The sequence below is a fragment of the Lycorma delicatula genome, chromosome 1, assembly GCF_047948215.1.
Source record: "Lycorma delicatula isolate Av1 chromosome 1, ASM4794821v1, whole genome shotgun sequence".
Classification (NCBI taxonomy): Eukaryota; Metazoa; Arthropoda; class Insecta; order Hemiptera; family Fulgoridae; genus Lycorma; species Lycorma delicatula.
Genome location: NC_134455.1, coordinates 13,942,063 through 13,967,799, shown reverse-complemented (window position 1 = coordinate 13,967,799; position 25,737 = coordinate 13,942,063). Strand labels below are relative to the sequence as shown.

General features: G+C 35.2%; 1 protein-coding gene across 1 annotated transcript in view; it reads left to right on the top strand.

Annotated features, from left to right (window-relative positions):
- LOC142318039 (cyclin-dependent kinase-like 2) overlaps positions 1–25,737 on the top strand; it is a 168,724-nt gene that overhangs the window by 106,344 nt on the left and 36,643 nt on the right. The window contains exon 11 of the mRNA XM_075354566.1: positions 20,471–20,556. Within this exon, the coding sequence (XP_075210681.1) occupies positions 20,471–20,556 (86 nt within the window). The remainder of the gene's footprint in view (positions 1–20,470; positions 20,557–25,737) is intronic.

The window sequence follows — 25,737 nt, the reverse complement described above, 5'->3', positions numbered from 1 at the left end:
GGCCTTGATCCTTCCTCTGCACTTTTTGTACCACACCATGTCTGCCCAGATTTCTTCAGCGTATAGCAGCGTGCTATACACAACTCCTGTAAGCAACCTCCTCCGCAGTTGACCCGGACCCCCGCAGTTAGGTAGAATTCCTGCTAAATGATGCATGACTGTCTCCACCTTTTCAGCAGCCTCAATAGCGTGCCTTCCAAATCTCAGCCAGGAGTCAATCCATATGCCTAGATATTTTATTGAATTTTTTGACTCTATTCTTCTCCCATCCACCTCAACTGATAAGGTAGGTATACACTTGGCAGAGGATATAACCAACCACAAACTCGGATTTTTCCGGCACCAAACTGACTCCCACCTTAGCCATCCAAGCTCCAACTGCAGTGTAGCAGTCTCTGATTTTGCTGGCTGCCTCCCTCCGGATATCGACATCTATGAAAAGTGTTTATGTCATCTAAAATCCAGTTATCGTTACTTTAGGGGGCAGTGGGACGCTAAAAACGCCATCATAAGTAATATTCCAGAGGGTTGATCCGAGGACCCCTGAGGACACCCCTGGCAACCACCCGCTCAATCATACTGCCGTCCACCCCACATATGAATCTTGTATTTGCAAGATATGAACAAATAATTCGCACTATATATTGCGGTACGCGAAATCCCTACAGCGCACGCCTGATAGCCACATGGGTTACACTATTAAAGGCATTACGCATATCAAGTGCGACCAGGACGCACATCCTTCCTTTGCAATATTGGCAACTCACAATGTTGCTCTCAGCTAAACTTCGTACTTTCGTCATAGCGTCTAAAGCAGATCTGCCGGTTCTGAAGCCGTATTGATTGCCATGGAGTCCCCAGCCTTCTCCACGGCACAGGAGAGCTGTTGTTGTATTATTCTCTCGAATATCTTCGCCAACGTATCATTGATAACGGACGGTAGGACAACGGAAGCGCCAAATCCCTCCCCGGCTTCGGTATCAAGACGAGGCGTTGCCGCTTCCACCTCGCAGGAAAAATGCCCTCGCTCACACATGCGTTATATACCCCTCAAAATATATCAGGTTAAGCTACAATCGCCGCTTTGACAACCGCATTTGGTAGGCGGTCAGGACCAGGTGCCTTCAAGGGAACATGCTGCATAGCTGCCGTAAGTTCGTCCACTGCGAATATCGGTATTGTCCCCGCTTCGGCATTGGTAGCTCCAATGCAACATCCCCAACAGGAAAATGTTCCTCGATTATTCTTGCAATCTCTGAGGTTTTGCGGGTAACAGGGAACCTCGCTTTCAGCACCTTCTTGACTAACAAACAGGTTGTTTTTCCACTGGGTTTCCCCCAGGGGTCCTCCTCTATCTTTTGAAATATGCACTTCCAACATTCTCTCTTCCCAGCTTTAATCATTCTGGACAGTTCATCCTTGTATACAGCTATGTATATTAACCTAGCTGAGCTGTAGTGCGTCCTCATAGACGCCCACCTAGCCGATAAGCACTCTCTACGTTTATGTGTGATTTCGACTCTCCACCAGTAAACTGCCTTCCACACGCACTTACCAACGAGTCTGCTAAACAGTCGGTTTTTTTTCAGCGATACGTGACTCATGTGCCATCCGAAAATTCAGACTCTCGACAAAGGCAGTCAAGTACCCTGCCTTTAACACTCCAGCCTAACAAAGCAAACGTATCACCTCCCCCGTATCCCGTTTCGGCTATCGTCATGGTTATCGCCAAGTGGTCGCTAGTGGTATACCCGCCCCAAACCCGCCAGTCCCGTATTCTAGACGCCAACGATGAAGTTGCAAAGATCACATCAATAACTGAGCCAGATGCTTCCCTTCTGTAAGTGAACTCACATCCAACGTTCAAGCACAACATATCAAGTTGTGCACTGATTTCCATCAGGAGTCTGCCTTTATTGTCTGTCCTGGCAGATCCCCAGAACGTCAACCAGGCGTTACAATCACTTGCCAAAAACGCCGGCCGATGAGCAACAACATCCCTCGAAAGAGTGGTCATGATGTCCCTATAACACTCAAGACTGATATTGGACAAGAGGTAGCAAGAGAAATAGTGTACCCCACCAACCCTTGCTGTCACATAACCCCTCCCTCGGAAAACGTCCCGGACGGGGAGGGGACTACACGGCCAAATGGCCTCATTCCCATCTTTGGATACATCCATCCCCGGCAGCGCTCGGAGATAAGCGCGATATCTGCACCCATCTCCGACACATACCTCTCCATCATATCACTTGCAAGAATCAAATGGTTTAAGTAGATTTGAACTAGCTTCATTGTCGTGCTGTTTCCTGTCCGGTCCTCCCTCGGCTTCCACTTACAGCATCACTGCCCACCCCTTTGGGGGCATACCACGCTTCCTGTGCGGTGCCCCTCGGCCTCGCAGATCAGTCAACTAGGAGGCCTAGAGCAGTCAGCCGCCCGGTCATCCTTCCCTCTGCACTTAAAACCACCACTGGACCTGTCAGCACCTGTACAGTTTCTAGCTGTGTGCCCCACCTCAAAACACCTAAAACATTTCAAAGGGACTTCCGCTACATCGGTCCTACAAGACACCATGCCAATTTTAACCCTTCCTCTTTGGGCTATCGCCGTGGCCATAGAAGCCGGGAGTCTGCATGTCGCCACTCTGCATGTTTCTCCGTAGCCAGACATTACCGTCAATTGCGTTTCGGGTGGCAAGGCCTGTTTCATTGCTTCATCGAGTCGGCCAATTACTTCCTGCTTCTCTATGTCCCCTTTCAGGTCTCTTACACGGAAAGTAAACATCCTTTTCCTAGTCTGGGCAGTTCCCTCCTTTATCGCAGATGCCAGGACATTTTTGAATTCCCTTGCCTTACATTTCTCCTCTTTAACCTTTATTTCCATTGCTTCCCCTGCCTTCCGGATCGACAGGATCGCCGCTGTCGCAGATAACCTCACGTCAGTGCTAACTGATTTCAATAATTCAGCATAGGATGCCCTAGACCAGGACCAGAGTCTCCATTTTGTGCTTGATATCCCCTAGCCCATCACTTCTCCAACTAGCGGGGACTCTGCCCACGGGTGCTGTAAGATGGTAAATTCTGTCCGTTTTCCTCACATTTTAAAATCTTCCGTACGTACATAGACGTACTCTGTCCATAGATTTCGACCTGCAGCACACCGAAATCACCTCCGCTGTTTGACTTGACATGCGAAAAGTTGTCAAACAACGTTTGTGCGAGGTCAGAAGTGACCTCCGTGTTCATATAAGCAGCCTGAAAAATGTTCGTTACCGGATTTTCACCTCTGTCTCGTCCAATAAGCCTCGCCTCCATTCTTGCAGACACAGAACATTGCCGGCCCTAACACCCGAGCCGCTCAGCAACCACGGAACCTGTCGGTGCCTTGCGGCCAGACTAACAATCAGCTTGCTCTCAGCTGCCTCCTTAATGTCTACCAGTGCAAGAGTATTCAAGTTCCCTCCCTCCTCTCTGGCAATCCAATTTTAGTATTTCTGTTTGCCTCCTTGAGTAAAATATCCTGAAGGAATAGGTAAAAGAAGGAAGGATAGTAGAGTTATGATCCAGGAAAGGTATCCCGTTACAAACCAGTCAGGACTTAGAAAAACTTCCAAGTTCACACTACTAACAAAAATCTCAAAAAATTTTCCAATTGTAAAGTATAAACAACTGTGTCAAAAGCTGTTTGGAATTAATGAACAGCTGATCTCCGTGCGCTGGAGTAATTACTTGCGCGCCAATCCACTTAAGTTAACCTAAATTGTTAACCAACACAATATGGCGACCGAATCCCGCCGACTCGGCTAAAATACCGCCAACTATAACAGCTGGCCTAAACTTATAACTAATATACTTCAGCAATTACATCACGTTATTGGTCTACTTATCACTAACCCTATTATATTAATTTATAACACACTTTCACTACTGACTTCAAAAGATGGAATTTTACTTTATGTGTTGCTTTCTTCATTGCACATAAACACCAAGTGTCTTTGAATATAATTATAAGCTGCAGCTTAAATTTAAAAAATATCCTTTATTAAAAAATGTTTGTGCTTTGAGCTCCAGAAATCAGTTTACTGTGCAATATTGAATAAAAAATCATTATTTACTTTCCTGTAAGCAGGAAAGTGAAATTTGGCAGATACTAGCATTATCCTTTTCAAAAGCTTTATTTGCCGCAAGAATTTTTAACAACCACCACTTCCGTCATCAGAAAGTGATTAGTTTAGTATTTAAATTTATTTTATAATAGTTCTAATAGCGTCTTCATTTTCATTTAATCATTTATAACAAAGCTAGCTCTAATATGCATAAAAATAAGTTAGTGTGACAAAACTAAAAGAATAGAAGGATAATGTGAAATATATAAAAATCTTTTTTTTTTAGGGGCAAAAACTTTTAAGTTATCTTCGCCCGGAAAAATATATATATATATAAAATATTAAAAAAACAAAATAAAAAGATAAACTAAAACAGTAAAAACAAAAACATACAACTACTGTCACAGTTAACTAAAGAATTATTTATAACTACTATCGCAGACGAAATCTTTAAAATAACTAATATTTTGATAATATATATATATATATATATATATTGATATATAAAATAAAATTTAAAAAAATTTAACGAATACCTTTGTAAATTAGGATTTCCAAGGAATGCATTAAAAGCCGGTTGATTTGATTGCCCTTTAAGACAGGTAAAGTAAGATGCTTGGTCATGTCTATCGTAAAGTGATGGTTCACCGAACTCAATAAGTATGCTAATGACGTGGCTTGATCTAAAAGCACATGTAGCAAAACAAAGAGAAGCATGATGTGCAGCATCTTAACACCTTCAGCAGGGGTGACACGTTGAAGAGTAGGGGACACAACCATAATCCAAACAGGAACAAATTAAGGAATAATACAATCCCAACATACATGAACTATTGGCTCCCCAATTGGTGTTGCTAAGGTCTCGCAGCATACTAGAATTTTGGAACATTTTGTTTTTAATTGTTTGATGTATTTGACCCATGTATAACAGCTGTCAAAAAATAAACCTTAAAAAATTAACCTCAAAGAGATAACAATTAGATCTCTGTTTAAAAAACATTTTGGCATAAAAGGGTCCTGCAGACGTGAAATGACTACACGTTTTGTTTTCTCAGGTGAAAAGGTGAAGCCGGTAATCTTGAATCAAGCTTTAAGGTGAAATATAATGTTCTGGAGTCGTCTCTCTGCTGTGGCTGTTGAATGGGACGTAATATATGTATAGAAAATTCATCAACAAATAAAGTACATGAAACAGGTGACTCCACACATTCAGTAATACTGTTGAAGGCTATAGCAAACAAGGTGACACTTAATACACCTCCTTGAGGAACTCTATTCTCCAAGGTGATGCTATCCGATAAAGAATCTACAACACGAACACGGAAATTTTGGTCATTTAGGAAACCCCTAATAATTGCAAGCATATTGCCCTTGACTTCCGATTCTTTAAGGGTGTCTAGAATACCACGTCGCCAGGCTGTGTCGTACACCTAACTGATATCAAAGAATATAGCGATGAGGCACTGGCGGAGTAAGAAAGCGTGTTTTGAATAGCTGCTTCCAGTGACACTAAACGGTCAGTAGAAGATCTTACTTGGCAAAAACCACTGTTGTGTAGATAAAAGGTCATTGCTCTCCAAGTACCATGTAAGCCTGTGGTTCTCCATCTATTTACATAAAATGCTTGTCAGGGAGGTAGGGCAGTAGCTTGAGTGGCATATTTTGTCTTTACCAGGTTTAAGTACTGTTACGACAATGGCGTTTGACCAGATCAGTGAGAAGATTTGTGCAGGAAATAAACCATTATAAATACACAATAGGTGTTTTATTGTGCATATTGAGATGAATGTTGTCAGGTCCAGAAGAGGTGACAGTTGAGTTTTTAAGTATGTGTGACAATTCTTTGAATGGTGCATTTAATTCACTGACCGATTTACCAACGTTTAATGATAATATTTCTATATTTATCTAGTACCTATGAAATTTGTTACTGTATAATGAAGTGAGAGACACCGAGCAAAAAGAATCTGCTAACATAGTTGCCACTGCAGAAGATGATGAAAGGAGTTCTTCATGAACGAGTCTGAGAATGGACTGTTTCGGTGATCCGCAAACTGCACAAAGCTACGAAGCTTCTTCCACAGAGTAGACATAGGAGTAGTATGTAAGATGGTGTCCAAATATTTCAACCATGACATCCTCTTAGTGCCAACAATACCTGATGGCACACCGCTCTAGCCTTATGGTACAGATATTCATTTGTAGGCCTGCGGTTAAATTTGCGTTGTGCCTGCTGTCGTTTCCTAATAGCATTTTGGCAATCATCATTCCACCAAGGAACAAAAGGACATCTAGGGTTTTCAGATGTTTGTGGAATATATCTATTAGCATTCTCAAGTATTAGCGACGTAAAGGAGCTAAGTTGATCAAGGGGGTCAGCACCATCATCATACTGTGATGGAAAGGCTTTATGGTAATCATTCCAATCATCTTTTTCAGCAATCCATCTCCGAGGCCTTTTCTTCACCTCACAGTCAACACCAAAAGCAATAATAATTGGTCTGTGGTCACTGCTGTAAAAGTCATTACAAACAGACCAATTCAGACGAGGGAGAAAACTCTGTGAGAATATGGAGAGGTCGATACTGGACAGTGTACCACATGATAAGGACATGAATGTGAATGATCCATCATTCAACAGGCAGAGGTCTAAGTCTTGTCTCACTCTGTTTATCATATTTCCTTGAGTAAAACAGAAAGATGACCCCAATGAAATATAGTGGGCAATAAAGTCTCCTACTATTAATGATGGCGATGGAATTTGTGTGAGGAGATTTGATATGTCTAGAGTATTGAACTCAGAATTAGGTGAGAGATACAAATTGCAGATATGCAATTTAAAGGATGCAGAGATTTTTACAGCAACAGCAGTAATGAGTGTAGCTAGTGGTATACATGTAGCCAACACCTCATTCTGCATGGAAATAGCAACTACACCACTTTCTGTACTGTCCATGAGACAGTTGTATATCCCACAGAAATAGCCTCTGAGTGTTACTGCAACTTGTTGTAGTAGATGAGTTTCTTGTAAGCACATTATTAATGATTTATGTGTGCACATAATTAATCTAACATCTTCAGTACGGGATCTAAGACCTCTACGTTCCACTGAATAATGGAATAAATCCAATATCTGAATAATCCAATTTTTCTTTTTTGAATTTTTGATTTTAAAAAACTCCGATGAACTGGGGTCAGGCAGTTCCTAAACCATATCCTCCAATAAATGAGATAATGGAGAGGGAGATTTTGAAAAATTGGAAGTCACAGATGACATCCCCAGAGGGGATGGTTGTGTGGCCTCCATTAACAGGAAATTTATTAGATGGCTTATCACCAGCTGTACTTACTCCTGGCTGTACAAGTAAAATTTTGGGGACGGGAACTTTAAGAGGGATCCCACTAGTATTAGTTTCACTAGCTGCAACTACCTACTTATTCATTTTCGTTAGCTCAGAAATAGTTGAAGTGAAGCAACCTGATCAGATAACATCTGAACAAGTTTTCACAGGTCATTGCAGGATCTGGACTATCGGTTAGCTGCATTTGCAGGGGCTTTATTTGATGTAGTGACAGAAAAACAAACATCTGGTTTAACCAGGTTACGATAGTTTTGTATCTTTTTGTATTCTCTTCGTGCGGCAGAGAAAGAAACTTTCTGCTCCATACAGATTTTGAGAATTGCATTCTGTTCTTTAAAACTTGGGCAATCTCGGGAGCGAGCTGTATGTGATCCACTGGAGTTCACATATTTTTCATCTTGGCAGCTAGTATCAGTGTGGCCTTCCTTAGCACATTGTGCGCATATCTCAGTCTTCAGACAAGATGTTGTAACGTGGCCATATGCTTGACATCTGAAACATTGCCACGGGTTAGGAATGAAAGGTCATTCTCGAACTGACAGGTAACCATCTTTTATTTTTTTCAGTGGTACTGGAAGGTTTAATGACAATATAAGAAAAGGTGTTCTAAGAAAGGGGTTCTACGATTCCACTCTGCCATTTAATTATTCGCTTAGTGTCAATAACTTCTTGGGGATGAAGCTATTAGTAATTTCCGTAACTCCATATCCAGAGGGCTATGGTAAAAATTACCTCTCAGCATGTATTCGATATTTTGTGGCACACTGCATTAGATTTACACCACCCATATTAGTAAGCTGTAAAAGAGATAGATTCTACTCACCATTATACATTTCAATCAGAATCGATCTGTCTCGCAGTTTTCTTATGTTCCTCAGGGAACCACTTGTGCTTTATTAATCAGGAAAGGTAAGACATTATGAATGGAGCCACCTTCCTGTTTATGTTGAAGCTACAAATCTGATGTTCTTATAATGGAGACTTGATTTGTCATCATTTAAACTGACACTTTGTTCAGAACTATCCTTGTCAGACAACGATGACAAGCCCTCTTCACAAGACATTGTTGGTGATTTTTTTTAGATGCATCATATGCATTTTTGTGGACCTGTTATTTTGGTTCCACAAGTACCAGTGATACAACAAACCACTCCAGTACAGCACATGTGTACTGGAGCTAGAGCTAAATACAACTGGGTTTGCCCAGGTGTCCAGAGGACGTTGTTTGAGACTCACTACATAGAACCATTCACCCATCAGCAAGATAGTTTGCACCTTGGGTTACAATTGCGTTTCACAAGATGTCACAACACCACCGAGTGTAAATGTAAGAAGAAACAGTGAAGGATGTTGTTGTGTAGTTGTGTACGTTTATATCTTGTAATTTGTGTAATATTCTTGGTATAGTGAATGTATATAGTGTTAAGTGTTCTGCAGTTCTGTGTGTAGTGAGAAGAAAAGCTGCAGAGGCTAGGGCTGTGAGGTTGCCAACCCCCAAAGTCTTAAAAAATAAGACTCCCTGATGGGGATGTAACAATCTGTACAGAGAATTAAAGTAAAGCAGTTACAAATATTTTTAAACTAATTTTTAAAGAAAATAAGTATATTCTTAAATTAATACTTTATTCAGATAATAGCATAATTATACAGTGCACAGATTACAGTATTAACAGTAGGATAGGAAAGCTCGTTCATAGATAATAAAAAGGATCTGTTCCCAGCATTTGCCTAGAAGAATTGACATAACCCACTGAAAACCTTGATCAAAGTACTGTTACACATTACAAATACAATGAATAAAACAACAGAGAAGTGGTTATAAAAAACAATAATAATAAAAATAAAAAAAAACAATTATATGAAACATTAATGAACAACTACGAGAAGATAGTGAAAAAAAGAAGATAAATAAAAAACTTTTTAAAAATAGTATGGAATATAATAAAAACTAATTATTATTAATTGCAAAATAATAAAATAATAATTATTATTATTTGACTATATGTTTAGGTAATACTAAACAAATACACAGAAAGTTTAGATTTATCTATTTAGAATTATTTCAAAACAACTCAAAAAAGATATATCTTAAAAAAGAAATCATGTAATGTAATTTTAAATAAATTGGTCATAAGCTAAAGTATTATTCTGCATAATGCAAAAATAATTGAAAATTGGTTTGATTAAGTGAATATCACATTTCTCTGTTTGATAAATTATTTCCCTTTTAATAGTAAACATTCATAAATATAAGCAGATGAAATTTTCAGAATTTTTTTTGTCTTCAGTCATTTGACTGGTTTGATGCAGCTCTCCAAGATTCATTACCTAGTTCCAGTCATTTCATTTTGGTGTACCCCCTACATCCTACATCCCTAATAATTTGTTTTACATATTCCAAACATAGCTTACCTGCATACTTTTTCCCATCTACCTGTCCCTCCAATATCAAAAAGACTATTCCAGGATACCTTAAGTTATGGCCTATAAGTTTGTCTCTTCTTTTAGTTATACTTTACCAAATGCTTCTTTCTTCATTAATTTGCTATAACTCCTCTTCATTTGTCACTTTATCCACCCGTCTGATTTTTAACATTCTCCTATAACACCACATTTCTAAAGCTTCTATTATTTTCTTTTCAGGTACTCTGATCATCCAAGTTTCACAACCATATAAAGCCATGCTCCAAACATATACTTTCAAAAATGCCTTCCTGATGTGTGAATTAATTATTGATGTAAGCAAATTATATGTCAGACTGAAAGCTTGTTTCACTTGTGGTGTTCGACATTTTATATTGCACCTGTTTCATCCATCTTTAGTAATTCTACTTCCCAAATAACAAAATTCTTCTACCTCCATAATCTTTTCTCGTCCGATTTTTATATTCAGTGATCCATATACCATATTTCATTACTTTCATTTTGTTCTTGTTTATTTTCATGTGGTAGTTCTTGCGTAGGACTTCATACCATTCATTATTTCTTTTAATTCTTTTTACTCTCGGCTAGAATTACTTTATCATCAGCAAATTATAGCATCTTTATCTTTTCACCTTGCGCTGTTACTCCGGATCTAAACTGTTCTTTAACATCATTAACTGCTAGTTCTATGTAAAGATTAAAAAGTAATGGGGATAGGGAACATCCTTGTATGACTACCTTTTTTATTACTGCGTCTTTCTTATGCTCTTCAACTATTACTGTTGCTGTTTTCTTAGCAATTAGCTGTAAATTTTAGCAATTGTTTTTCTATCTCTATACTTAAACTCTAATTTTTTTAAATGCTAAGCATTTTATTTCAGTCTAAATTATTAAATGCCTTTTTTAAGTCTATATATGCCATGTATGTCATTTTATTTTTCTTTAATCTTCCTTCTGCTATTAAACTGAGTGCTAAAATTGCATCCCTTGTCCCTATACTTTTCTTGAAACCAAATTTTCTTCTCCTAACTCTTCTTCCACACTCCTCTCAATTCTTCTGTACAGAATTCCAGTTAAAATGTTTGATGCAAGAGCAGGTAAGCTAATTGTTTAGCTTATCTGCTCCTGCTCTCTTTGGTATCATGACAATAATACTCTTTTTGAAGTCTGATTAAACTTCCCCCTTTTCGTAAATATTACACACCAGTTTGTATAATCTATCTATCACTTTCTCACCTGTACTGCGCAGTAATTCTGCAGGATTCCCATCTACCCCCAGGAGCCTTTTTCCCAGTCAGATCCTTTACTCTATTAAATCTAGATCTCAGTATTGTATCTTCCTTTTCATACTCTTCAACTTCCTCTTCTTCCTCTATAACACCAGTTTCTAATTCATTTCCTTCATATAACTCTTCAATATATTCCACCCATCTATCAACCTTTTCTTTCATATAAATTGCAGAACATATCGAGAGTTCTCTGATAACACCCACAATCTTTACTGTTCACAGACTGCTTATGATCCTTCCAAAGACGTTTGCGATTAACACAAGTCGGACTCTCTGACTTCTTTGGGCACTTCCATGCATGTGTCCTTCATAACCACAATGAGCGCATAGTGGAGGATGTTCATAGAACTTAGCCATGTGACCAAACCTGCAGCACTTAAAACAACGCTGGACATCTAAATACTCATCTAAACAACCTGCCCTTCGCAGTGAAGCTCTTGAAAAGTTTGGGACTAACCCCGAAAATCTCATGGTGGCGTTCCGCCTCATGCCTACCCGATTTAGGTATTAATCGATACTCAGACTTGAATGTAGCCTCATCCATCTGACTATTCTGCTCCCTAATGAGAACCATTAATTCTTCATCAAACAGCCGTCGATCTATGTCATAGACAACCACTTTACGACACCTCTTGCCTTTAGGATTGACTTTCATATCAGATTTCCCACTTTAAAGGAGTCAAAGATGATCCGCACAATTTCTTTGTTGTCAGCAATGATGTCTAAACCCTTTTTCGTCTCTCTAATATTACGAATTCTCAGGTTCTGCCTCTTTTCTCGAAGGGCGACCTGAAACTCGTCCTTCATCTCCTTACTTGTTTCAGAAGTTGCCCGTTCCTTTAAGTTGACGAATACCATCTCTGGCTTCATACGGGACAGAGTAGCCTCCCGCCTCTCTTTCAGCACCTCTGCGTACCGAGGCAACCCCTGCTGTGGAACAATGACAGGGGCAGAAACAATTCCCTGCACAACCTCTCTCACTTCAGCTTTAATAGCCAATTTTTCATGGCCTTGAGCCAAGGCCTCAACAATGGGTTTGAGTTACTCGATCTTAGGGAGAAACTTACCTCGCACATTAGCCTTATTACTTCTTGGGTTATCCAGAAATTGAATAAAAAGTTGTACTTCTCTTCAAACGCCCGTACTAACGGGACTGAACCTCCAGCCATCCAATTATCTTTAGAAAACTTCTCAATAATTAAGTGATCTTTATTCTTTCCAGTCCGCGAAAACCAGAAGCACTTGCTCGCGACTCCTCATCTCCAGAAGAGGATGAAGAGTCTTCGAGCCTAACCTTAATTGTTTCCAAAATCTTCTTGCGAGGTTTAGCTCGCTTGGACTTACCCTTTTTCCCTTAAGTATCAGACATTTTTGAAATCATAAACACTTAATAATAGTATCCTAAACCCAAAACGCACACTGATATTCGTAAATAGGCAACAGCTAATGGCGAAACACCTTAACAAATAACTACCAATAGAAACACAAGTAAAAAAAGATGGCAACCAATAAAAGACAACGCAAACGTTGTCAAGTAGTTGCAAATGGTGATGAAGGCGGTGGGACGATCATACGCGGACCTTCTCCGAATGACTCGAGAGATTGTGTCGTCGTATGAAGTGAATGTCTTGTTGGTGCACAGAGGTCAGGGAGAGGACCTTCTCATATGGGTTCAAGACACAGGAGATGTGGTTACCATGTTAAGGCAACAAATATTGGACAAGGTTGAAGGCGCCATGGTCACGGCGGGTTCATTTACTCATTAAAGGCGTTGACGCCCGTACCTCAAAGGAGGGTTTGGAGCATGAGATGCGCAAGATTGTTGGTGATTCGGTTGCCATCGATGTCCTCTCCCTGAGGGCGTCATATGGCAAAACAAAAGTGGCAACGGTGGCGGTCCCTCCTCTGCTGGTGACAGAGTTATCGAAGGCTCGCCGAATTAGAGTCGGGTGGGTGTCTTGTCGGGTATCCACGAGCTCCGATGAAGAATTTTGCTATCGACGTTGGGGTGTAGGGACAGAAGAGTGCGATGTTTCAATTGTAAGGCTGAGGGACATCTCCATAAGGACTGTCCAATGGAGGCTAAGTGTTCGCACTGCAGGCCCGTGGGCATGCTCTTGTGAGCCGTGGCTGCAGGAATGGCGCACGGAAATGAAAGCTGTCATCTTCACTCTTGGGATGAATTTAGGGTTGGGACAGCCCTGTCCAGGAGGGGTGGGCCGTTTAGGTGTCCACCCTCGACGATTGGGCGGGAACTTTTGGAGGTTGGTGGTAAAGTAAGACGATAGTCTCAATAGCAGATCCCTCAAGGGAGTTTCTCACTAGCGGCAAGATATAAAGACTAACCCGGTGAGAGAACCCCTTGGGGTCTTCTCATTAGAGGCATGTCATATCACCAAAAGACCGAGTCCTCGTGGCTGCCTGGGGGGAGCAATAGCTCTCGATGAGGCAGTTTGAAATGAAGGAGCTGTATTAAGGCTTAATTGTGTGTCTGGCTCTGGGGGAGAGAGATAAAAAATTATGCACTAAAAAAAAAAAAAGAAAGAAAAGTGGTTGCTAATAAACATCAAAATAAATAATAATTAAATTGAACTAAATATTTATAATTTTATTATAACTTAAACATAAATTAATACTAAACTGTTCAAGTCAGACCCAGTCACCACTATTACTTACTTATACAAATGGTCAAGATAAAGGCTACCCATACAACCGAAAAATCACAAATAAATAACATATATACACCAATCACTTAAAAACTATAAAAAAGCAAATCCCAATCCCTTACTAATGTATCCTGTAAAAATACTTTTCAAAAACAAACAAAGAAAACTGAATTAAAAGTAAATTATCAGCACCTACACAAACTGAACCACCTTAGTTTGTGTTGTGTGTTGAATTTATATATTTTACTCTTTGAACAGCTTTGACTGTGACTAACTGTTAATTATCTGAAACTTTTGAATTAGCTTGAAACAAACTTTCTTGTAACTTATGTAGCTTGTCTTGAATTCTCTTCCAGTCATAAAAGTCATTGTATTGAAGTAAAACTACTTTGTACCATTTGGGTTTTATCTCTTGAATTTGTAATTATGGTTGCTCATTTTATTTCTCACTTTATGCTGAATACTGGTGTGAAAAAATCTACACATCATCACAAGTCCTGGTAAAAGAGATATCAGTTTTACTTTTCTCAAGATTAGACGCTCATTACAGAACAAAATACAGCTTAGCCAGTACTGTCCTGTTCTATGTTCTCCTCTTGCACTTGACAGTCTGTTCAGCTAAAAGCTGTACTTGTAGTAACATATGCAATATTATCCAAAACTCCTAATCTATGAAAGGTTATGCCTGTTTTTATGATGTATAAATATTAAAATAATTTTTTTAATTTTAACAACTGCAATAAATTAATGAAATACTTTTATGATTCACATAATTTGATTGATATTCATTCATTCAAGTAATAGAGAGTATTGACTTATACTAAATGTTTTTTTTTTTAATTTTTTAAATATTTTGTGTAGCCTACATTAATGAAAGTAAAACATTTTTATTAATTTAAATTGATTTCTGTGAAGATTTCTTCAAATTGGAAATGGTATTTGTTAAAATATCATTATTTTTGTTTTCTTTTTAATTTTGCAATTATTTATTAATCTAATAAAATAGTTAATATTACCATAACAATTTCAGCTTCTTTCACAAATTCAAATCCAGAGAGGTATTGTTGTCGTCATAATCATCATCATTATCTTCTTCTTCTTCTTCATGACTGTTTCCATTATCACAGAATAAACTACTGAATCACAATCTACATTAATTAGAAATGATTCTTTTGTGTTAGCGTTACTTTCTGGACAGTTAGAAAATGTTCAGTTTTCTTTGCATGTGAACATATAATTTTCCATTGCAATATCAGAAAATTTCCTTAGACAAAATTTCCATATATCATTTAAATCAAATGTAGTATGGTGTGATGGTAACCAGTTTTTTTACCTTTACCCAAATCAATTCTATTGAGTTTAATTCCAGGCAATGAAGTGGGACATAGAAAATGGTGTGTTCCTTTTCAGCAAGAATGTCAACAACTACATAGCGAATGTATTGGGCATTAATTTCTCTCACATCCATTTCAAGTAATTCTGAAAACTCACATTCTTATGGTAATCGCCAATTGTCATTACAGATTTCCTTATTGTTAAGATCTCGGAATGAACCCCATTTCACTACTGACATGCACTATTATTACCCTGGCCCCTTTTAAGTAGAGACTTCAAATTTTATTGGTAGTTTTCTTTTGTTTGGACCCTATTGAGCTTTTTGTATTGTGCAAAAACTAAACTATTAGTAATGTATTTTGTGTTATCCACCAATACACAAGGTTTGATTTCATTTTTTGCCACTTAAAACCAATCTATAGTAACAATTTTCATATATTGTCCCTACCTCCATGAAACAATTATGAAAAAAGTTTTCTTAAAGTTATTTTCCAGCTTTAAATAAAAGAAAAGAATACAAATTCTTATTAAAGAATAAAAATACCCCACCTAATTATAAAACCAGTAATTTTTTATTGGAAATTTCAATTTTTCAGTCAAATGAAAGGTCTTTCTTTCTTGTTTTTTTTTCTCATATTTAACAATTTTTAATGTTACAGATATATTAGTGGTGTTGTGTACAGGTTTGAGAATTTTTTATGATTTTTTTTTAATTATCCCTTTAGAATGTCTTGTTATGTACTTCTGAGATAATAGATAAAAGTAAATAATAATGGTGAAAAATTAACTTCAGCATAGAAATAAAACTGTTTCATAATTGGATGATGTAAGAAAATTTTTAACATTCATGTGGATGGTGTATTCCGAATTAAAATAGACCTACTATACAGAATGTGTGAAGGCAAAGTATAGAGTTCCTCTGATTCAGTTATGCAGTATCCACCAACTAGTAGGCAAGTACTAGAATGGTGAAGTCTCAACACAGTTACTCTGATTAACTAATTTTATCTACTTGTATAATATGCTATATATTACATTATTCCCTCCCTTCTGCTGTCACAGTCCCCTCATAAGAGGTAATACATATTTTTAGTTCCACTTTCATAATTATGAAATTAAGAAATTAATTATGAAATTATGAACGAATACTTTCTTGAATAATGAAGTAATACTATTTTTGCGTAGGTGTTTTATGCACTTTTGTTAAATCAAACGAAGTAAAAATAAATCCATTAGAATTAGAATGTAGTTGATCATCTTAGCAATGCTCTAACAGTTTTGTTTTCATTTTCAGTCCTCTCTTCCTGAGGTGTGTTATTGTACTTCTCACAGGCAGAGCATTCAACTTTTTTTAGGTTGGTGAAAATAAACATTAATTCATTCTGAATATATCCTTAATGCTTTTTCACCAGCTGGTTTGTAATTATTGCTTTTACAGGTTTCTATTTATGCTTGGTTTAGCTTTGTAAGGTTACCAAAATCTGTATGTAGAAACTTTCTACTTGGTCTGGCTCTGCAGTAGTGATATGGCACTGCTAGCAAATTATTGATAAACTTCATTGCTTGGTTTGCAATGTATTTAGCTATATCTCCCTCTTTTTTATGACTGTCAGTTCCTAAGTTAGTTTCATATTTGAAACCAAAAATTACTTTTTTCTGATACATGAGAGATGAATGTAAGAAGAATGTCTTACAAACTCTAATTTTGTTCATTTAAAGTCAGCGGTAGGTAATAATTTAGAATCTTTGATCTGAGACTTTGTATATTATTTTACAGATTCTTTTTTTGACCACCGATTCAATATTACTAACAGTGAAATTATTTTGTTTTGGCTATTGCCCTACATCTCAAAAGCTACAACAGAATTTTATGTAGTTTTTATCTGGGAACTTAATTTTACATATTAAATAACATGAATCTTTTCATATTTATATTTTGTTTAGGACATTTTATAAAGTTTTTTGTTCACCTTTACTGTAGCAGTATTTCCTTAGCTACTAGTTTCTTTATTTTTTATTTCTATTTTTTCTTTACTTTAATCTTCCTCCTTCCTGATTAACTTATTACAATTTGTTAAACTTTATCATTATGTCCTTCCTTACTTCTACATATTCATCTGTTAAACAGTATTCTTCTTTACTGTCACCTATTTTATCTAAATCATTAATCTCACCTCTTTGTGTTTTCTTGCTACATTTCACTGGCAGTAAAACTTATTTCTTTTGTTAACTTTATTACTAGCAAACTAAAGAAACACAAAAGTTTCTTTGGGCCTACCATCACTGGTAATTACATTTTTTAAGTAAAGCCTTACTTAGCTGAAACTTTTAACTTTAACCAAGAAGTCTTTATTTACATAATGACATTATCCTATAAAATGCTATTTGTTCTGCCAAACTATGCTTCATGTTATAACAATTATTTCATTTAATATTTTCTATAACAGCATCAATAGTAGTTATAATTTCAAAGAAATTAGTAGAAAAATCAAGATTACCTGCTTAAGTAATGGATAAACTCTGTTCAAGCTAATATCTTATGTTAGATTATGAATCCAAATATTCATTGATGAACTGAATTTGTCCATAACCAAAGCAGATAATCTTGATTTTTTTATTCTAATTACATTAAAATACAGACTCTTCATAAAAAAATTGTGGGATTTAGAACATGGATGAAACTAAAAAAAAGTACAGCTGATGTTTATTTATCAAATTTTTCATCTCAAACAGTTTTTCTACATATCTAATAAATTTGAGTATATGCACCATTAGATACATGGCAAATATCTGATTGATACTCAGTTTGTGCCTATACTTGAATTAATAGTTACAAATCATCTGTTATGGTTACAATTGCGTCATTATTCCTTTTCTTTAAGTGAGCAGGTCGTGTATTTTTTCCGAATAAACAATTTTTTATATAAGTCCACAAGAAAAGCTTGCTAGGTGTCAAGTTTGGATTCCTTAGATGCCAGGGTATAGATCCTTGCTGGCCTATACAATAATGTCCAAATTTTCCATTCAAAGCATGACTGATTAGGGCATTAAAGTGCAGGGTACGCCATCTTGTTGGAAATGAATTTGATACATGTTTTCGAGTTCATCCAGTTGAGGAAAGTAGTAATTGTTTTAACATATCGAAATAAACATTTCCAATTATAGCCTTTTCAGGAAAGATAAAAGGCCCGATTACAAGATTTTTCTTACATCACACCAAACATGAACTTTAGGCATGTCACGTCATTTCTCAAAAATTACATGTGAGTTTTCAGATCCCTATATTTGTGAATTGTATCTGTTAACACTTAACACGCCCATTAATATGGAATGTAGAGCTTATCTGTAAAAATTATATTGTCTAAAAATGATCAGCTTTCATTAATTATGTGGGAAATTTTAACTGCAAAATTGAAATGTTTTTCTCCATTATCAGGTTTCAATTTCAGCAGTAGCTGGATTTTTTATGCATGTAATTTCAATCTTTTGTGTAAAACTTTGTGAATTTTTGTTTTTGGAATATCTTCTTCTTCTTTTTCCTGTTTAGCCTCCGGTAACTACCGTTTAGATAATTCTTCAGAGGATGAATGAGGATGATATGTATGAGTGTAAATGAAGTGTTAGTCTTGTACATTCTCAGTTCGACCATTCCTGAGATGTGTGGTTAATTGAAACCCAACCACCAAAGAACACCGGTATCCACGATCTAGTATTCAAATCCATGTAAAAATATCTGGCTTTACTAGGACTTGAACGCTGTAACTTTCGACTTCCAAATCAGCTGATTTGGGAAGACGCGTTAACCACTAGAGCAACCCGGTGGGTTGTTTTTGGAATATCTAACTTGAGGCTTCAACGAGAGATTGATTTGTTAGGACTTCTGATTGCAAATTGTCTGATTCAATCACCAGTTTCGTCTGATACTCACAGCATGCCAGTTGATTTTCCTTGAGAACAGATCCAGTTTCTTCAAACTGTTTGAACCAATATCATATATTATTTTCATGTGGTGGCTCTTTTCCATTTTCACATCAAAATGCTCGCTGAACTAAAATTAAGGATTTTAATTAACAGTGAATATAGTAACAAACTAAACACACCTCGACAACAATATAAAAACTGGTGTAGTGATTTTAACTGCTGTTACACAAATGTTTGGGTTGAAGGCTAACAGGACTACCAATATAACTTCTCAAAATTCCCCTATGCCTTGAGCTGAATTACAGAAACCCCACCACGCTTTTATGAAGACTCTGTATTCTAATCATTAATGGGTATAAAGTCATCATTATGACTGCTAATGATACTACTTTAGGAAATATATCAAACAGTTGTTTTTGAAATTAATAGAAAAATCAAGATTATCTGCTTAAGTTATGGACAAATTCAGTTCAACAATAAATGTGTGGATTCATTGCCTAACATATTATGTTAGGGTATGTAAAATAAAATAACAAAGTTTATTATCATATCTTAAATACTGTAGCATTTTCTTACTTTTTCCTTGTATGTGGACTCTGTCTTCTTTCTTTACACATCAGTAGTTAGTTACAGTTTTTCACACCCATTATTAGTGAGGCCCAGTGGCCTCTATCAGGTCTCTATGGTCCTAGTGTCTGGTGGAATTTCTTTCCTTGTTCATTGGTAACTACGCCAGGGTTTCCGGTTTCCAGAAAGATATTTATATGTTATATCCCATGGTTGGGTAGGACATAAGAATCTCTTACACTAGGATTTTCCAGTTTTCATATTTTTAATTGCCTAAATTTTTTTTTATCACTTTCATAAACAATTTCCATACTAATTTCTTTTGGTTGAGTTTTCTTTCAAAATGAAGCTCACAATCCCTTTTCTAATAAGGGCCTATAACTATACCCTCTTTAAATCTGGCCTTACTCAATTGTAGAAACTCTAAAATCCTTAAAGCCTTCACCTTCTTTATCCATGGTGTTTTTAAAAATGTTTATCAATCTTAACTTGATGTGAAGGAGATCAAGAAGAATTCTTGGGTTCAACAAGAGAGGAGTACAAGATATTTGATCACCGGTGCAAAAGAACTTCTCTTTGCCCAGATTTTTTTTTTTTAATGCTACTATGTTGCTCTGCTATTCCACAAATGAGGTTTCAAGTACAGTAAAAAATATTTATTAAACCAAAGTCATTGGTTTGATATTTCCTACTTGAGTGAACATATATAATAAATAATAAATATTTATTTAATCTTGTAAATAAGCATAGATTGCAGCTCATAGAATAATTAATTAATAATCTAAATACTATTTTCAGCCACAAATAGTCCATTGAAAGGGGTGAAGAAAAAACTAAATCCAGTTAATGTTCATGGAAACCAAGTTGATTCATTCATTTCACCTGTAAGTAGCAATAATTTAATTCTGGGCACCTTTTTAAAAACATATCACTTCAGCATGACTTTTAGAGATATAAGTTAGACAACTCTGATGGGTTAAAATATTAAATAACATTTTAAACTGATGTTAAATATTATAAATTCATGTTTATGTGCTTTTAATCTGATCATTGAAAAAACTATAAATAATTTTAAAGAAACAAAGGCAGTTGACAACTACGGGTACAATCACAGTCAATATTATAACCAGCTATGTGATTTCACATATTTAATTTTATATTAACTTTTGTTTGCTTTGATTAATTGAAATTTACTAATACTGTTTTTTCTTTCTTTAAAATGTTTAAAGTAGAGCACAAATAATAGTCATAATCATTTTAAGTAATGTGATATCAACCCGTAATTTTGTTCTATTAGTATCCATATTTCAAATATAAATTTTAAAAATTTGAACATATCTTTATTTTCATTTTTTTTAAATTTATTTACAAATTACAGAAATATGAAAGCCCTTACGGATACTCATTACCAATTCTATGACTTCCAGGCTATCTGAGATGAATTTGGCATAGTTATTTCCACTAAGATTTCTAAGAACAGCATGGAATATTAATTTTCATTATCAACCCCCTAAGGGCTAAGTAAAATATGAGTTGTAAAGGATGTTATGCTCAGAAAAGATGTAGACTTGTAATCGGGTAAGTATGTTCCTGTTAGCTTATTTGTTAATAATCTATTGCAATGGAGGATTTTTTTACTAACTTATAATGGAGGAGAAAAAAGGAATGAAAACTTAAGGCCCTATTCACACTTTCTGTGTTGTTAAATTAAGAGTGTTGTTTGTAATCATCCCCTCAAAATTATTAAGGTATTGAAATCCAGAAAATAAAAGAACTGAAATAATTATATTAAACCCAAGGTTAAGGTAGAAAGGTTTTATAATGTGTTGCCTACAAGCTTGTAGTGAGTTGTTAGTTACATCGATTATCATGCAATATGGTTGTGTCCCTTCTGATGATTTGAAATAGAATTGTGACGTTAAAGATAGTTTGGGATTTTAAAGAGTAAATAAAACATCAAATTCTCTACTTGACCACACAGAACTAGTTTCCTATCTAGTTCTGTAAAACATCAGTGCCACCTGCAAAACCATTAAACAAGGAAATGTGTATAGTTTCAAAAAAAGTCTTTTAAATCAATTCCCTATTATTATAAATAAACAATAATTAAATTTATTTTTATAATACTTTGCCACACTTTATCAAGCAGATCAATGAATACATTAAAAATTAAGAGAACCTAAACACAGATGCCATAATGTACATTAACTTATCTAACAATCTTACTCAACATAAACTTGCCTGTTAAAGATTCTTATATCAACCCCCTCCCTCTACACTGATGGAGGAAATCTTTAAAATGGGCTTCATATACAAGTTCCTACATGAAAAAAGTAACAAAATGCACAAGTTAGTATCCAAAAACATTACATAACATTGCCAACCCAAAAAACATTTTTTTTTTTGGGTTAAAATGTTAACCCAAAATCTCATTATATTGTCTTGTCCTTCATGAAATTTATTTAAAAGTAGTATTTTAAACATACAATAATCATGAAAAATTCCTATGCTAAATACCTCTTTATACAAACAGACAAACCCCGCTGGAGTTTATCAGAACACCTATTATGACTCTCTAACACTTTTATATTAGAAAAACAGGAGGATAATATATAATTAAAGCATGCCCATTTAGAAATAAACAAATCATGAAATCGTAGACTTAGAGACTAATTTATAGATTGTATCTACAGCACATACTCGTGTAGGACAGAGTCAATATATTAAAACAATTTGAAAAATACAAAATTTATTTTCCTATAACCTAAAATATTGTTAATGTCTCAATCCAGTAATTGAAATTATCTACCCTCTTCATAAAAGAATCATAAAGTTCATAAACTCTCTCTTGTTCCAACAACATCTAATATCAGTGCTTTTATTCTCCCATTATAGTTATTTTAAACTAGTTAGTATATACATAAGAAAACTGAGAATTATGAACTCCAGAGCAAGACATGTCCGTCAAGAAAAACTCTGTGCAAAAATAAACAAGTCAGTAATTTTATTTATTTGTATTTTTCACACTACCCAAAATGAATTTTATTTTATTATGACTTTTAAAATTTGTTTTAAAAGCCTTTCAATCACTTTCACAGCTGAAAACACTACATTGTGAGTCATCATTATATAAAAATAATTGTGTTTCATTTTGTCATATGAAAGATTAAGGACATAATTTTCTCTGATTAATTTTTCATAGTTTTCACTGCTGACCATTATGAACAAGATATTAGATTTTTTTGTAAAGTTGGTAGACAATAAACTCACTATTTTTCAATTGTCAATGACTCCATTTCAAATAAGATTTGTTAATGTTACATGAGAAATTAACCAAATTCTATTTAACGATAGACTGTAAACTTCATCAAAAGCTGGAGTTAGATATTACCAGAAGCAAAGGTAGCAAATCTCTTTATGTACTGAAAAAGCAAAAAAAAAAACTTACTTAAATACTCTCTTACTTGTCAAAATAATGATCAAATTATATGGAAGTCATTTCAAGAATTTTCAACATCTATCAAAAAATTTACTTACTTAACATCCAACATACTTAACTGTTACATTTTTAAATGAAGAAGGTAAAGTTTTCAGCTTTGAATACTTACAGTTTTCAGTACTTATTAGTTTAATTAACAATTAGTTTTAAATCCCACGATGTGGGTTTAAAAGAAATACAAATTAAAAAAAATTAAATATGAGATTAAAATTTCTCACAAGTGGAACGGCAAGTTTTTAATGAGAAATAAAATATAATAAAATTAAATAAAGTTTTATCCAGACATCTTGATCTGCAAAGGGTTAAATGTATCTTCAATTTAGAATAGAGTAAAAATATACTTTCTCCAAAAACTTTCACTTAATGATGTTTTACACCAACCCTTGCCAACCTATCCTTGCCATTCTATTATGTCATTCTTCTTTCTTTCTTTTTCCTGTTTAGCCTCCGGTAACTACCGTTTAGATAATACTTCAGAGGATGAATGAGGATGATATGTATGAGTGTAAATGAAGTGTAGTCTTGTACATTCTCAGTTCGACCAATCCTGAGATGTGTGGTTAATTGAAACCCAATCACAAAAGAACACCGGTATCCACGATCTAGCATTCAAATCCATGTAAAAATAACTAACTGGCTTTACTAGGACTTGAACGCTGGAACTCTCGGCTTCTAAATCAGCTGATTTGGGAAGACGCGTTCACCACTAAACCAACCCGGTGGGTTAACTATTATGTCATTCTACCTATAAACTATCAAACTTTCTAGGGCTTTACATGTGTGTAGGTGATTATGTAAGAACAGCCCTAACCACTAGTCAGAATTTTCAAGGACTATCTTCTCGTCAGAGAAGACATTCTAGCTATGGTGTTGAGTTAAATGTTTAGCTTGTAAGAGAAAATCATATAACGCAGTTAATGATCTAATTTTATTTGTCTTTTACAGTCTCTTTTTATGTTTCTAAAACAGATCTTTCCATAGCAATTGTGTTGGTTTTGTTTTTTACATTCCCTTATTCATACATCCATACTAGAACTCATTGATTAATCAACAATCATGGGCATAGCCAAGACATTCACTAAATTACAACACTGATCATTATGCTCTTCAAGTATTCTAGATAAATATTTTCAGTTACCATTTTTTAAGTTTAAATTGTTAATATCCTCTTTAAATCATTTGCATTAATTTGATGTTTACTGAGGTGTTACTGTTGATTAGGTCAACATTATTTTGAATCTTTTAAATAAAATAATTTAATATTTTCACTATTATTTTCTTTTATTATTCCATTTTTATATGAAATACATGATTTAAAAAATGTTCTTCCAATGTCACAGTAGACAGTTGACCACACTTTAGTATTCAGCCATAACTTAAAATAATTGAAATAATGTGGACTTTTCAAAAATTATACACTGTGCTGGTGATAACAGTTATACAAAGGCAGTATGGCTGGTAAGACAATAGCATGTCATCATGATGTCATGCATACAATTTCAGAGAAGTGATCTCATGAGGTCATGTAGATCAGCAGAAGAAATAATTTCTCTGTGAAAAAAATATATTCAGTTTACTGAGTGATTTAAATCATTAATAAGGACTGTTAATCAACTATATTTTCACTGATTATTCTGTTGAAAAGGAGGAAAGGTTAAGAATCAGATTAGGAAAGAAATAAATTACTAGCAGTTTGAAAGCATCATGACAAACTGAAAAAAAGACTACTTTCAAATTGTTGCTAATTTTCCTTCAAAAACCACAACAATTTCAAATAATTAACTGGTAAAAAAATTCATATTATACAGCCGATTAATATATTGTACATATTATAATATTAATATATTTGCTGTACATATGTACAGCAAATACATATTAGTAAGCATCATCACTGATCAATCTTTCCAAATTGTTTTTGTGAGCATTTGATTTTTTCCTTTCTTTGTTTGATTATTATGCAATGATTAACCGATTTTTTGATTCTTTGAGCTTAAAAAAGGAAAATCAGCAGTAAAGTGAACAATAGCTGTTCTGTAATACTGAAGGACCCCAATTAAATTCCAGTCAATGTCAACTTTAATGTCTACAATACTTGTGTCTTTTTTACCACTCCTATATTAACTTACTCTTGGACTATGTGTGTGAGATTCATGGTACAGAATCTTTCAGTCGAATTTTGAAGCACTTCCGCTTTCCATTTGCTCTGAAATTTTGCATACAGGTTTGCTACTGATGACAATACATTTTAGCAACATTTTCAAGTCTTTAAGATGCGTTAATTAGTCAAAAAAATGCCCCTTCAACTTGTGCAACCTCGTTTACATGCATATCTTTTTAGTGAAAAAATTATCCATGTTTGTGATATTGTTGTTTCGATTAAATTGAACAAAAGTATTTTTTCTGCGGCTGTGGCAAAAATTCAAATTTCATATAACCGTACATTCAGTATTATGTCTGATGATTCATGATACTTATGAGCTGGTAAATAAAATCATTACTCCTCTTCAAACAGAAGTGAGAAGTGTGCATTTTCCCCGCATACATTACAAAGTTCATATCACCTTAA